The 16392-nt window shown below is 47.7% G+C and overlaps 1 protein-coding gene across 4 annotated transcripts in view; it reads right to left on the bottom strand.

The window, feature by feature from the left end:
- Positions 1–16392, bottom strand: part of LYN (LYN proto-oncogene, Src family tyrosine kinase) — a 109253-nt gene that overhangs the window by 11840 nt on the left and 81021 nt on the right. For all 4 annotated transcript variants that reach the window (XM_086336938.1, XM_086336936.1, XM_086336937.1 and 1 more), the window contains exon 10: positions 14238–14314. In XM_086336938.1, the coding sequence (XP_086193064.1) occupies positions 14238–14314 (77 nt within the window). The remainder of the gene's footprint in view (positions 1–14237; positions 14315–16392) is intronic.

Raw genomic sequence — 16392 nt, forward strand, 5'->3', positions numbered from 1 at the left:
GACATTAAAAATGATGCTTCCTGAGTTAGAGGTCAATCTCATCTTGCATGCGTGCATGCTCAATCGCTTCAGTCATGTCCAACTCTTTGAGACCAAATGGACTGTAGCCTGTCAGGTTCCTCTGTCCATAGGATTCTCCAGGCAAGACTACTGCAGTGGGTAGCCATTCCCTGCTCCAGGGGATCTTCCTGACCTGGGGCTCGAACCTGGGGCTCCTGCATTGCAGGCAGATTCTGCACCACTGAGCCATGAGGGAAGCCCCAATCTCATCATGGGGCTAAATAAGCAGACCCCCAGCCTCTGGCTGTTCTCCAGGGAGGCCTTTCAACATGCTGTGAGAAGAAAAAGTGTGACCATTGGGCGACTGCCAAGCAGCTTCCCAGACAGGACCAGAGAGGAGGCTCTGACCCCACATACCGGGAAGCCGCTGTTCTGAGAAACGGGCGAGTAACAGGCTATCTTGCTCAATGAGTAATTTGTAAAATTTTAATGAGCAGAGCCCACATGAGACAGAGCGGATGGAATAAAGGAACCTAATTGACGGACTTGCTGTGATTTCTCGAGCAAAGCTAAAATCTGCCCCAGGAAATTCCAGCCCGAAAGAAAACTGGAACTGAAAACCCAGCCTGTCTTCGAATTGGCCAGTTGGAAAACATTTGTCACTTAGATGAGCAGTGAGAGAGAAAGAGCAAAAACCTGCCAGAAAGCAGGAAAGACTGAACTTTGGTTTTCTTGTGGCATGTCGTGGCACCTGTCCCATGAGGCATTGTTTGCCTTACTCTCTAGATACGTACTTTCTTCCTACACTTGGGAAAAATAGAATTCAAATAATTAATCACTTGCAAAAACCCTAGGGAGATTACAAAATAATAATAGTGTTAATATTAATAAGCTGGAACCGAGCCAAAGGGTAAAAGCCTCTCAAGCCTATCTGAAGGGTTCTCTCCATCACCCTGGGGTTAATCCTAAATGGATCTGAAAAGACCATTTCATGACAAAAGGAAAATAAAATGCAGAGAAAACAGTCTTTAAAAAGAAAGTTTAAGTAAGAACACATTTCCTTGGCACTCCAAATGGTACAGCATTTACTTTGTGGCAGGTGATACTTCCTGTAGATGTACTTTTCTATCAATATTCACTGAGCCTCCATACTGGATCCCTGCACTCTTTAGTCCATAATTTGGATGAAGGAAGGGATGGCTTAGAGAGCTCATTCCTTGCTATGTTGGAGCATCACATTTCTTAGAAATTATGTTTTAGCTTTATTGGGTTATTAAAAACATTCTTCTTTATTCCTCTTTTTCCAGCAAAACTTCTAAGAAATAATGGAAACTATGGCTTTGATGCTGATGGTGATGACAACGGAGATGATGACGAGGACGGTGGGGACAGTGACGGTGATGATGACAAGAGCGGCGGTAATGATGACAGCCACCGTGTATTGGCTGCTCACTCTGCCCAGGCACCTCACCAGGCATTTATAATCCCTAAAATAAGCCTGGGAAGTAGCCAACATTCCTAGTAAAGCTGAGTCTTGGAGAAGTGAGATTTTTTCCCCTAGACAGACTTGGATTTGAATCCAAAGCTGGCTGGTCCTACCCCCTGTGCCCTTAATTATGTATCTGTACTAGCTTTTTCCTTTTAAAAGGGCTACAAACTGTAGAATGCTTGCAAGTTGACATCAGGGGAAAGGAGAGAAAGGAGAAATAATAACTAGATCATGTAACAAATGGCCACACTAAAGTGAGCAGTCTGTAATATCTTCATAGCTGAAAGATGAGGGCAGAGTTTGACACATACAAACTTAGGGTTGGTGAGGTTCTCTGATAGATCAAAATTTAATCGGTTCAGGGACTTCCCTGGTGATCCAGTGGTTAAGAATTTGTTTTCCAATGCAGGAGATAGGGGTTTGATCCCTGGTTGGGGAACTAATATCACACATGCTACGGGGCAACTAGACAGGCCGTGCATTGTAGCTAGAGAATTCTTCATGCCACAGTGAAGACCCAGTTTAGCCAAATTAAAAAAAAAAATCAATCCAAAAGCATGCAAGGACCCACAAAGCCTCAGGAAGACACAATTTCCACACAGACAGCATCACAAAATAATCATACTTAAAGCAGTAAGTTTCCATCAAAGAGATTTATCGTCATTAGCAGAAAAGAAAGAGCCATTTGTCAACTAATTCTCATAGACTTTTTCCTGCAAAAACTTACTGGACCAGCTCATATCCATTAGGACAGTTGTTATAAAAACAGTCAAACAACAACAAAAAGAAAATAAGCAGTGTTGAGAAAGTAGAGAAATTAGCTATTGCTGATGGGAATGTAGAATGATACAGCCACTGTAGAAACCAGAATGAGTGTTCCTCAAAAAATTCAACATAGGATTACTGCACAATCCATCAATTCCACTACTGGGTATAAAGCCCAAAGAACCAAAAGTAGATAGTTAACATTTGCACAATCTTGGACAGATGCACCCCTGATCATAGGAGCACTATTCACGATAGCCAAAAGGTAGAAACAACTCAAGTGTCCGTCAGTGGGCGAAATTAAAAAAAAACAAACCAAATTGCAGTCTATACAAACAATGGAGTATGATTCAGCCATAAGAAGGAATAGAATTCTAACACAGACTACGACACGGATAAACCCTGAGGACAGTAAGCTAAGAGAAGTAAATAAGCCATAAATCATTAAGAAGGGCAAATACTGAACGATTCCACTCATGCAAGGCACTTAGAGGATCACATTCACAGAAAGGCGAGTAATGGCTGCTGAGGGCCGGAGCGAGGGAGGAGCAGAGTAACGTTTCATGGGTGCACAGTGTCAGTTCGGCAGGATGAAAAGGGTTCTGGAGATAGATGGCGGTGATGTCCACACAGCAGTGGGAATGCCACTGCAAACCGGATGCCACTGAACTGTGCGTTTAATAATGGATGAAATGGTAAACTTTACGTTATGTGTATTTTATCACAGTTGAAACGTAAAACGGGGAGCTTCCAGCCGTGGGAAAGCAGGAACAGAAGGCAGAGAGTCTGCTGGATGCTGCAGACTGGGCCACACCCACCGCACCGCACTGCGCAGTGCATTCTGCGGCTTGTGGTGGCACCCTGGCCAGGGACGCCCATGCACACCTGGGGGGGTCCACGTCAAACTGGGCAGTGGTCAGGGCTCCTCCCATACCACTTCCTCCCCAGGCCACTCCTCAATCTAACCTCAAATAGACCTGGCCGTGATGTGAATACACAACCAGGGATCAGCAGGAAGTAGACCAACAACGCCTCAGAAGATAGTCAGATGGTTGTGACTGTGCGTCAGAGACTTACAGTAAGTCATCTTGGGTTTTATACAAAACAGGGCAAGTTTCTTCTCAAAATCTCAACTTTTCCACTCTATGAAATGTGATAATAGCATCACCTGAGAGAGTCCAGATGAGACTGAAAAGGAGAATGCAAGACCACTCAATGCAAGATGGAGATGAATGATTCCTAACATTAATACATCCTACTGTACAGCACATGAATCTCTGCTCAGTGCTATGTGGCAGCCTGGATGGGAGGGGAGTTTGGGGGAGAATGGATACACATATATGTACGGCTGAGTCCCTCTGCTGTCCACCTGAAACTACCACAGTATTGTTAATTGGCTATACTCCAGTATAAAATAAAAAGTTTAAATGGTAAAAAAAAAAAAAAAAAGACGAAATGGGATCATAGCAAATAGTAGTGATTTCCCTTTTTTTTTAAGCAATTTTTTTTTACTGTGGGAAAATGTACATAACATAAAATTTACTATTTAAACCACAAAAAAATTATTACTACTACTATTAATAATCCCTGGAGAAGGGCAAGGCAATCCACTCCAGTATTCTTGCCTGGAGAATTTCATGGACAGAGGAGCCTGGCAGGCTACCGTCTGCCAGGTAGGACGGGTCATAAAGAGTCGCATACGACTGAAGCGACTGAGCACGCACTGTTAATAATAAGACCCACATCCAGATGTGGTCGTATTGGTGAATGGAAAGTAGGGCTGATCTCCAAGGGGCAGTGGGCAGAACGCTGCCCACAGGTGCCCGAGTGCAGCCTTGCTCACACTGCCTCCCCTGCTGAGCGGCTGCCATCACCCTTGGGAGGATCTGGAGCTGGACTCCATGTCCACTGATGGGTTCCCTGGTATCAGCTGCCTGAGGCTGAAAAGGGATGACCTGGCAATGATCACCTCCTCCCAGTCAGGTCAGGGACTCCCCACTCTGTACCCCCAGGAGAGGGCAGTGAATAACCGACACTAAGATCAGAAATCTCCTTCGCTTACTGTCCCCTCTTCTGCATCAATTTCACTGCTGCTACTGTTATCAAGACGACCTACTCTGACCTGCGGCTAATGAACTGTGCTTATCACCTTAGAAGGAGAAGAAGGAAGCAAAATGTTCTCAACTTATCTCAAGGATGGAGGAATGAGACAAAAGCCACTGGTTCTTCTGCCCAAGCTTTTACAGGGCCAGATCAATGTTGCCTCTAAGGAGGAATGTGGCCTGACGGGGTTTGCCCCACACACCTCCAGCAGAGGGACAAGTCGCGGGATGCAAATGTGCAAATCTGCTCAATGAAAACTAAAACTGTCAAGTGACTCGAAAACATTCCTACTCTGATCTTATTATGTGGCAACTGGGGCATAAGGAAACAGGTGCAGTAAGTAAAGAAAGGTTTTGTTACTTGTATTAATGGAAAAGTGGAGATTCCCCAAACATAAACCAAGGAATGGTAAGGAAATCACGGTACAGTTACAGGAATAGAATATTATACTTTAATAGGTACATACATGTTGATGGAGAATTAAAACTAAAAAAAGGTTTAGTTTATATTTATTTATTTGGCTGTGTTGAGTCTTAGCTGCAGCATGTGGGATCTAGTTTCCTGATCAAAGATCAAACCCAGACGCCCTGCATTGGGAGCATGGGGCCCTAGCCACTGAACCATGAGGGAAGTCCCTGGAGAGTTCTTAAGTAAATGAAAAACTGTAATATTCAGTTCAATACATATAACATAGCACATATGGTACAAAGCTAATATGCAATGAAAAGAATAATTAGAAAGGATGGATAATGATGAACTAATAACAAAAAAAATGGTTAAAAGCTTAAAGAAAGAATTCCCAGAAAAATAAACTGCAAACAAAGAATAAATATAGGAAAAGATGCATGATTTCATCTATACTACATACACACAACTGACAATAAAGAAACAGTGCATGCCTGCCAAGTTGCTTCAGTCATGTCTGACTCTCTTGCAAACCCCTGGACTGTTGCCTGACAGGGTCCCCTGTCCATAGAATTCTCCAGGCGAGAATAATGGAGTGGGTAGCCATACCCTCCTCCAGGGGATCTTCCCAACCCAGGGATCAAACCCAGGTGTCCTATATTGTAGGCAGATTCTTTACCGTCTGAGCCACCAGGGAAGCATCCTGAATTTAGGGTGGGCCCTAAACCAAAACTGAGGCCAGGAGAAGAGGGCGACAGATGACGAGATGGTTGGATGGCATCACTGACTCAAGGGACATGAATCTGGGCAAACTCCAGGAGATAGTGAAGAATAGGGAGGCCTGGAATGCTGCAGTCCATGGGGTTGCAAAGAGTCGGACATGCCTTAGCAACTGAACAACAACTAAACCAATGAGCAGTGTTGTTTTAAGAGAAGACACATGGAGAGACACACGGAGAGGAGAAGGCCTGTGAAGAAAAAGTGATGCTCTGGCAAGTCAGGGAATTCTAGGAACCACCAGGAGCCAGAAGAGGCAGGAGGATCCTCCACTAGAACCTCTGGAGGGAGTGCAGCCGGCTGACACACTGATGTAGGATGTCTGGCCTCCAGAACTGTGAGAGGATAAAAATTCCCGATGGTTTGGCTACCCAGTTGGTGGTAGCTGGTTATGTCAGCCCTAGGGAAGTACACCGTGCTCTCAGTGAGATCACTCAGGAGGTGAATCTGGAGAAAGAGGAGGTCCGAGAACTGACTTCGGGGACCTTCCAGTGTTTAAATGCTGGGAGCTGAGGAGGAAACTGCCAGTGAAGTGGGAGGACACCCAGAGAGCAGTGTCCCACAAGTCAAGTGAAGAGGAATGTCTGGGAGGAGAGAGAGATCAAGCATGCCGCTGTGAGTCTGAGGAATGCTCTTGGACTTGTGTCATGGGGTCACCGAGGTGACTTGTCCAGAGCTGTTTGCTCGAGAGCTGTTGGGCTTGAAAGAGAGCCGGAGGGGAAGAATTGTGAAGAGAGAATGTGGTCCTTCAAGGACCTTTGTCATGACGGGGTTGAGTGAACTGGAGGTAGAGGCAGCTGGAGAGGGGTGTGGAGGAGAAGGGGCGCTGTATCATGGTTCCTATGGGAATGGCACAGAAATGAAGGGAAAACAGCAGGGCAGAATTTCTAGGGCAATGTCTTGAAAGGAGGGCTTCCCAGGTGGCTTGGTGGTAAAGAATCAGCCTGCAATGCCAGAGATGTGGGTTCGATTCTTGGGTTGGGAAAACCCTTTGGAGAAGGAAATGGCAACCCACTCCAGTATTCTTGCCTGGAGAATTCCATGGATAGAGGAACCTGGTGGGCTACAGTCCATGGGGTTGCAGAATCAGACATGACTGAAGTGACTAAACGTGCACACACATCTTGAAGGAAGAGGGGACAGGTCTTGGTGCCCAGTGCAGGTGGCCTCAGTCAGGAAGCAGTGAGCGTGCTGGCTTCTCCTTCCCAGGGAGCGACAGCAAGTGACCCAGGAGAGCGGGAGGGGGAGGGGTTTCAGTCTGGGGACACGTGTGTGTGAGTGGGGTCCCTAGGCAGCTCGACCCCTGGTCTAGAAGCAGAAGAGCCAGCGCCTTCCGTCAGCAGTGGTCACGGCTGGTGCACACACATGGGGGCTCAACAGGTGAAGGGCTGGGCTTGACCCAAGCGTAAGTGATAAAGGAGGGGACAGGCGGTGCACAGAAGCCAGGTCAGGGGAGAAAAGAAACATGGGGGGCGTGCAGAGGAGGAAACATGGAGGCCTGGAGCAGGAGCCAGGCAGATGCGGGGTGGGGGACGAAGGGCAGGAATGGGGGCCCGGGGGCAGAGTCTCTGGCCATAACCATGGTGGGGCTCCAGCACGTGAGAACAGAGTCCTGGGGGAGAGGAAGTCAAGAAACAGAAGGACTGAGTGTGAGGGTCTACATGCCTGGATGGCCACCAACAGTGGCTGGGGCTCTGGGGGATGGAGGGGGTGCCTGGGCGAGTGTCGCGCTGAGAGGCAGTGCCTGGGGATCCTGGGGATGGATGGTGGGCTGGTGGATCTCAAAGCCGGGGGTCCAGAGAAGGGGAGATGGAAGGTGTGGAAACGATGAAGAAGAGCAGCTAAAACATATGGCTGACAACCTGAGTATAATATGATGGTTACCAACCAACATGCAGGTGGTTCTCCAGCTCAGAGCAGCTCAGATAGTGGTGTCATAGACACAACTGTGTGTGTGTGTGTAACAGGTAACAAGGGTTAGAAACCCCGGTTGCTAAGAAAAGCCTGCCAGCCCCTTCGCCCCTTGAATTCCAGCCTCAAAGGAATCTGAATGGCACTAGAGAGGAAAAACTCGTCCATTTAAAAGTGTTTTCCCGATTAAAAGCATCTGCCACTGGCTGCCATGTGCAACATTTCATTTATAGTTTCTCATCCCCCTGGAGTTCTTTACTCCACAGAGAGTGGAAACAAGTCAGCTCTTTGTCTTTTCAGAAAGGCCTGGCTACTTCTGTTCTACTTCCTTCTTTTTCTCTCACTGTGATTTTGACCAATCATGTGAGCTTGGTAAAGGGAAGTCAGCACGGTCAGAGGGAGGGGAGAAAGTAATGTACCAGGAACATGTTTCATGGGTAAATCCGCCTGAAGAGTGGCCCAGAAAACCCCAGAAACACAGGCTCTTCTAATTACTCATTCAGAGTCACGCGAAGCAGGCTCTGTTGTTTTAAACTGAACATGGGCAGCCCCCGCGTGGGTCAGTGCAGTCATTCGACAAATATTTATTGAGTACCTATTGCATGCAAGGCACTGTGCTGAGTGTCTGGGACACAGAGATAAACCAAAACTGCCCAAATATTCACACTGCAGTAGGTGCACTGAAAGAAATAGAAAAGAGAAAGTGGGTGGTCTCCAAGAGTGGGCTTGGGAGAGACACTGAGATAGGACCCTGGTGGGCTGCAAACCTGAAGAAGCCTAGGGCCGTCTTCATCAGGAATTTTTTGGCTTCCCTGGTGGCTCAGATGGTAAAGAATCTGCCTGCAGTGCGGGAGACCTGGGTTTGATCCTTGGGTCGGGAAGATCCCCAGGAGAAGGAAATGGCAACCCACTCCAGTATTCTTGCCAGGAGGGTTTGCTCAAGGATAAGCCCACTGCCACTAGGGTAGGGGGCCGGGCAGGACCTATGAGCCCACCATCTGGGGCTACATCCTCGGGCAGGGCTCTGGGGGAGCTGGAGGCTGAGGAACGGGTCTCGGTGCACGGAGAGGGCAAGGCTGCAGGGTGGCACCTGTGGCAGGGCACCATGTGGCCCTGGGCATCACCTCTCTGCTCTGGTGGCCCTGTGGTCACAGAGTTGGCCTTCTGGCCTTTGAGCAGGACCCCAGGCTGAAAGTGAAGCTGGGGAAAGTGCCTCCAGCTCCACCTTGACCTCAAAATGAACGCCAAAGACAACAAACTCCTCTTAAATTGGGGATGGAGTGACTTTTGGCGACTCAGTTTTAAGCCTTCTGAAGCCAGGGAGTGAGGTAACACAAGTGTCTTAAAGCAGGTATTCCATGGGTGGGGAAGGAAGGACTCATCTGTGAAAGGCTACAAAAGCATCTAAAGATTTTGGGTAAAGGTCACTTGAAGTCATTTTCTTCCATTTTTTTTCCTGCATAGAAAAAGTCAATATGAACCTGCTTTTAAAAACAACGACCAAACGATTCAATTCAAGAAATACCAGGTATCAATTGTTTGGAGAGCATGACTGAGAGAGGCCAGGAGGGGCGTGGGGTGGGCACAGGGAGGAGGAGCAGTCAGGTCTAGGGAGGAGGCTCCGGAGGCAAAGGAAGGGATTCCAGGAATCAGGGACAGAGGAGAAGACCCCGAAACAGGGAAAGGGATGAGGCCCCAGCTCAGCTTCCACTGAAATCATCACTGGAAACCATGCAGCTGTTACCTGGGGGCTTCCTTGTTGCTGGTGGCACCCGTCCAGACGATTTTGTGGAATTGACCATTTCTGCAGACTGGTGGTTCCAACTCAGAGTTATTACAAGGGATGCCCTATCTATACCCTGTTTTCTTGATCAGTAGATACTTCAGTGAGGGCAGACTCAGACACTCTAATGTCAAAGCCTTTTGTACTAAACAGGCTGAGAATTACATGATCATAGACTGAGGTATTTGACCTGCCTTGTTCCTCAATTTCCAATTTAAATGTGTCCTACCCTTTAACACGAGAAGGCAAAATGTATCTTGAGCATAATCATGATGTGACACAAAGACCTGCATCTTGGCAAAAGAGATTCTTTGGGGGGAAAAAAAAACTAGAGATATTATTAATTCTGAAAATCAAAATCTATAAAAGGAGAAAATACATATCAGCAAAATGTCAGGTGCAGATGACCACAGGGCAATTCTGATCATGAAATTACAGTGGGGTGCAGAGGAAAGGACCAGTTATCTAGAGTCAGAGGAGCCACAGTGGAGCCCAGCAATTCTACCACTAGCTGTAACCTTGGACAAGTCCAAGGTCACCCCTCCATCTGTAAAATGTATCGAAGTGAAAGTGAAAGTGAAGTCACTCAGTCGTGTCCGACTCTTTGCGACCCCATGGATGGTAACCTACCAGGCTCCGCAGTCCATGGGATTTTCCAGGCAAGAATATTGGAGTGGGCTGCCATTTCCTTCTCTGGGGGATCTTCCCAACCCAGGGATTGAACCTGGGTCTCCTGCATTGCAGACAGACGCTTTACCGTCTGAGCCACTAAACAACAATATAAATGCTTTCAAGGTTCTTGGGCTTGAGTTAAATGATGGAGGTAGAACTGTTTTATCATCCAGAAAGAGTTAAAGAGATGTTACTTGCTGCCATGATTATAACAACAACTTTGATTTTCCCACTTTTACTGCAGTTTTGTTGTTGCTCAGTCGCTAAGCACTGTCTTTTTGTGACCCATGGACTGCAGCATGCCACAACTTCGTTACGGTGAAGGGGCTTGTGTAAGCCAATGAAGCTGTGAGCCATGCTGTTCGGGGCCACCCAAGATGGATGGTTCATAGTGAAGAGTTCTGACAAAACACGGTCCACTGGAGGAGGAAATGGCAACCCACTCCAATATTCCTGCCCGGAAAATGCCATGGACAGTATTGCAGCTTTACTCACACATAACTGCGTGTTCTTTGACTTTTGGTACTTTTTATACCCCCAAAGCTCAAGAAATGTCTTGATTCCCCTGAATTACAAGATGATTTATCTGACCTCCATATTGCAACTGTGAAGTCCCAACTTCCTTTCCTTCTCTGTTTGATGAGTCTACAAGCCCATTTCCATCTCTGCTGAAGGAAATTCCCACAGATTTCACCCACTCCTCTTTCCAAGTTCATTTTTTTCTCTTACATGAGGCAAGGGCTGGAAAGCAGTTGGACAAAGTTTCTCTGCTTTGAAAGTATCAAACTTCCTTTGCAAAGGGGTCATTTTTCTACTTCAGCACAAGATGGTTTTAATACCAGAAAAGCACTGGATACGGCTGACTCAGTTGGGATTTCTTAATCTCCACTAAGTGGAGAGGAAGACGGGTGGCTGGAGAGGTGGGTTGGTTGATGACACTGGAGCTCCGAGGAACCTTTCAGAGCTCATCCTGAGACAGGAAGTGATGAAATCAGCTCTCACAACTCACTTCCTATCTTGACGGGCCCTGAGGGAGCTTGCGGAGGGGAGTGGAGCATGGGGAAGTGGCTGGTGGGGAGAGGGAAGAATTGCTGAGAGGAGAGTCTGGGAAAAGTCCCAACACTGCCCCTCACATGCCCCACCCTCACCCCTGTTTCCTTATTCTTCTGGGGCTGGGAATCAGTCGACTGGTTTATTTCTGCTCTCAGTCTACTGTTGCAAAAACTACTGAATTTAACCATAGCCTCTTGTGAACACTCAGTTTCCCAGATCTCTGATGCTACTGACAGTGCAAATGGAAGAAAGAAAGCATAGAAGTGTTTTATAGGTTACTGATCGTTGAGTTCAAATACCACTCAGACTCACCAGTGCTTCTGCTTTACCCCATTTCCGCTTTCAATAGCCTAGTGGAGGTAAGGGGTAAGAAGGTTGGATTATTAGCAACCTGGGTGTCCTGTGTCACCTTATTGATTGTTGTTGTTTAGTCGCTGAGTCGTGTCCGACTTTTTGCCACCCCGTCAGGCTCCTCTGTCCACGGGATTTCCCAGGCAAGAATACTGGAATGGGTTGCCATTTCCTTCTCCATTTGTCACCTTGGGGCAGCTTTATGAATATTTACTATTCTCAAGTTATTCACTATGGGAAAGCGACAATGTTCATTACCGGCACATGATGGAGGGGAAAAGGAGAAACAATTCAGAGATGACTTTCTTTGTACAGAGATGGTTTCAGAACGGCCCATGAAGACGGAGGAGGGTGGGGAGCGCCAGTCACAAAGGGAACTGACTATCACAGAGGGATGGGGTGGCCGGCATGGTTGACAGCAATCGGATGCGTGCGGTGTAGGATTTCAAACGGAAACTGAGGCATACATGCCCCACCCTCACTGCCAAGGTGCAGGTCCCTCCAATATTAGAATAAGAAAAGCCACGAGCAGATGAAATGGGTGACAGTTAATAACAGACAACAGGAGATCTCAGTAGCTCCCCCTAGAGGGGAGGGCTGGGGGGGAGTTGAGGCGAGGTTTGCCCTGTGAACAAAGATGGTCTCAAGGAGATGCAATTCGGTTGTAAGGACCTTGAGCTTTGCGCTGACCTCGCCTGCTAGGGGCTCCCTGGTGCTGCCGACCCTCCACAGACACTCAATTCTCCTGCTCTTAAACTAGACGTGGTTCCCGGCAGTCACTGCTGGGAGAGCCAGCCTGAGACGGATGAAGAAGAGCATCATCCTGTGCGATGGATGCAGTACGCTGGCTTGGACCATGACCAGGGGTGGGTGCCTCAATTGCTCCCTGGCCCCTCCTGGAACCCACAGTCTGAAAGTTAAAGATTAGAGATGGAGGCCTTGACTTGAACCTTAAGAACTATGTCAAGATAAGGTTTTATAAGATAAGCTATACAAAACCAGATACAAAGATAAGATAAGTGTGACAAGATAAGTCCTACCCAGACATAGCACACAACCCGATGTGCTAATTTCCACCCTACAGAACGGCAGGCAAGAATGACCCTGAGAACCCGGACAGGGATGACCATCCAGGCCTCCAGGCCACATGCCCTCCTCCTCCACAGCCCCCTTCCCCTTCTGAGAGGCAGGTGCATAAGCCCTTATGACACCCCTCAATGTCCGCATCCAGTGGGGACTCCCATGTCACCAGCCTTGGCAGGGCTCCCCCGCCTCGTATAATGGTGCCGAGAGTGACACGGGCTCATGAGCCTCTGCCTTTGAGACAGGACAGGACCCCTGACTCCTGTCCGTGCGGGGTCCAGAGCTGAGCCCAAGTCATCTCTCCTCTCACTCCCCAGCAGTGGTTTTCAAAGTGTGGGCCTGGGGACTCCCCTGGAGGTCCAGTGGTTAAGACTGTGCCTTCCGATGCAGGGGGTGCAGGTTCAATTCCTGGTAGGGGAGCTAAGACCCCACATGCCTCTCAGCCAAAAGACCAAAACATAAAACAAGCAATGTTGTAACGAAGTCAATCAAGACTTTAAAAATGATCCACATCAAAAAATCTTAAAAAAAAAAAAACAAAACACAAAAAAACTGTTGGCCCAGAGCTTGGGGGTCCCACAGAGCCTCACAGGGGCGGCTTAGAGAGTTTGAGAAGAGGGTTCAAAAGTCAGGGTGGCCTCCCCAGCCTCCATAACAATTTTTCTTCTTGCCACACTAGATATTGGAGTTGCAGATGCCGTTTGAATTGCCTACTGGGATAAGGAACCTGTAGAGAGCCCCAGCTGTGCAGACGAGGTGAGGGCTAAGCAGGATGACTTGCTCACTCGCCTTTACTGCAGGGAGGGGGACAGTCTCCCCCAGGGTCTCTTCAGTGTCCCCCACTGGCTCTGAAGCACCCAGTTCATGCCAGCTCATTTGACTCTACCCTCAACACCTCTCCTTGAAGCAGGAATGACCACGCCCCTTAAACAGGTGAAGACACCAACCCAAAGAGGCAAAGGCGTCTTGACAGTGGCCACCAAGTGGCTGAGTATTGGCATCAGCTCAGTCCACGATGCTGGGCTCCGACTCTGCCCGCTGACACTCTGCTGCACAGCGTGTGCTCGGGGCCTTTCCTACTCAAACTGCTTTACCTGCGGACTAATTTGTTCCTCTGGTCTCATCTTCCCAGAAAGTTAAAAAAGGAAGGTGTTAGTCGCTCAGTCATGTCTGACTCTATGTGATCCCATGGGCTGTAGACCTCCAGGCTCCTCTGTCCATGGGATTCTCCAGGCAAGAATACTGGAGTGGGTTGCCATGCCCTCCTCCAGGGGCTCTGCCCGACCCAGGGATTAAACCCACATCTCTTGCATGACAGGCAGATTCTCTACCACTGAGCCACCTAGGCAGCCGGACGCTAGTACTAGAAGTCTTACAAATGAACATTTCTCAGAATTCTAAAGACACATCCAACAAGAAGGAGTGAAAGTGGGGTAGACCAGGAAGGAAAACAGTTCTGTTTCCCAGAACACTGAGGCATCAGAACTTAGTAACTTAAACACTACATATACGTCACTGAGAAGGTGCCATGCTTATACTGCATGGAGTTCATCTCCAGAATGCACGAAAGTGATCAGCTAAGTGGTGCTGTTTCTATCTTTCATGCAGAAATGAATACAAGTATAAAGAGGTGGACTGGGTCAGACACAAGAGCATCCATGTCATCATTCAACACGTGCACACACGTTCCAAGAGAAACACCCATCGCCACCTCCAAGGACCTGTCCTTCGAAGGTCTACTAGGAAACACAACCCTAATGCCTTCCCCCTGAAAGTGCAGTTCCATCCCGAGTATGAAGCAGGGGGACATTTACAGTGCTTTACAGCTGCTTTTTCATATGTCACCTGAGCAGAGAAGTCAATCAGCTTCGGAAGCAGCACCTTGCCCCCCTCATCGCTCTTCAGGAAATCCAGCAAACTGCCTGTTGATGAAGAAGAGCAAATCAGTGCAGTTCAAACATGCACACACACAAAGAAATCCAAACAAAATTCAAATGATCATTCCGACTGGCAGGGCAGGGAGGACGGACCAGGTGAAATGACTGCTTTACCATTCTGTGTGGTCACAGTGCCTTTTCCTGATGTTGGTCAAACCCAGTCCCCTCTGACCTGTCCCCTTTGACCTGTTGTGAGATGTACAAGAGCTCCAGGTAAGAAAGGGTGATGGTGGATGCTCCTTTTCTTGCTACAGAGCATTTGTACCTGCCACCATAGCACGCGTCCTGCAGGGCTTCCCTGGGACAGAAACCAGCCTGTCTTCCCAGCTGGCACTCATCCGTGCCCAGCACGGCTCTCAGGCACCACATAGGTGCCCAGTGAGGATGTGATGAACCAACTGTGCTTTGGAGGAAAGTGAGATATCACTTAAAAGGGAGCAAGTGTGCCCACCGGCATCGTCTGCAGCATCCCCGGACTTCATCTCTAAAACACGCCCTGCTCCTTCTTCTAGAACTTGTAGCACCAACTTGAGGGTGACCTTGGGCAAGTTCTGTACCTCGTCTGAGCCCCTGTCAAGTGGGCAGTTCCCAGGAACTCTGCCACAGTCCATGGGAGGAGGGTTTTAAAGCACGTGCCAGTGTGATGGCAGGTAGTGAGCACTCAGTGGATCCATAACAGAGAACGGCGGTGCTCAGCCTCGACTGCAGGGAAGATGAGAGCGCTCCTCAGGGACGACATCAAGTGCCATCTGGCATATAGTAACTGCTCAGTACAAGGTGGGCACTGCTACCATTTACATTTATGGTTAAGAACACTACTAGTTAATCAATCCCACAGGTATCTATGAACTCCTGCTTAAGCGTCTGATCCTGAGCCTGGTTCCTGAACAGCAGCAGCTAATAGGTAATAGGGCTTTTCCAAAATGTATTTATCTTTTTATATTCATTCTCTTGGCTCTGCTGTATGGGCTGCTCTCTAGCTGCGGTACACGAGCTTCTCATTGCACTGGCTTCTCTTGTTGTGAAGCATGGGCTCTAGGTGCATGGGCTTCAGTAGTTGTGGCTCCTGGGCTCCAGAGCACAGGCTCAGTATCTGTGGCACTTGGGCTGAGTTGCTCTGTGGAATGTGGGATCTTTCAAGATCAGGGATAGAACCCGTGTCTCCTGCACTGGCGGGAGAATTCTTTACCACTGAACCACCAGGGAAGCCCTGATAGGGCTTAAAAAAATATTCTTTTTTAGAAGGACTCCGGGAGATATTAATATTCTGAAATATATTAAATAAGAAAATGCAATATTCATCTTTCTAACCTATTCAGTTATGGCATCACACTGTAATCTCTATTCTCAGGAGGTCACTGTTAGTTCTGGATGATGGCTTAGGTATCATCTTCATTCCTTCTGAAGATTCTTTAGAAATCACGGGCAGTTAAATTAGCATTTCTCCTGAGCTGGAGGAAGAAGGATGGTAACTTAAGATCCTTGATCTGAAGGGGACAGCAGTGGGAGAAAAGATGGCTTCTTGAAACCTCTTCTTCAGGGATTCTGTGATGATGCAGAAACTTGACCTTGACAAGTTTTTCAAATATTTACGTTTTAAAGTGTCATTCTGAACATTTAGATAATGCTAAAGAGGACAAGGAACTGCTTTTCAATTTTGAGAACTCACAATTGGAACCCAAAATAATACTCATATGTGATATCTGTATTTACTTATTTGACAAGTATGTCTGGGGGGCCGTCTAGGTTTAGGGTATCATTCTTGAGGCCAGCAGGTACATGGAGACAACTGCACAGAAACTGGGAAGACAACATATTCATTTTATAACAGATGACTTCCAGTGAGGTGGCTTATGAAAGGGCTTATTGTCCTGTGTTTTCTGATGTTTTTGTAATAAGCCTGCGTGCTAAGTCACTTCAGTTGTGCCAACTCTTTGTGACCGAATGGATTCTAACCCACCAGGGTCCTCTGTCCATGGGATTCTCCAGGCAAGAATACCGGAGTGGGTTGCCATTTCCTCCTCCAGGGGATCTTCCCAACCCAGGGATCAAACTGACATTTC

This window comes from Bos grunniens, chromosome 14 (genome assembly GCF_055505025.1).
Source record: "Bos grunniens cultivar Pamir isolate PY7600 chromosome 14, Bosgru_T2T1.0, whole genome shotgun sequence".
Lineage (NCBI taxonomy): Eukaryota > Metazoa > Chordata > Mammalia > Artiodactyla > Bovidae > Bos > Bos grunniens.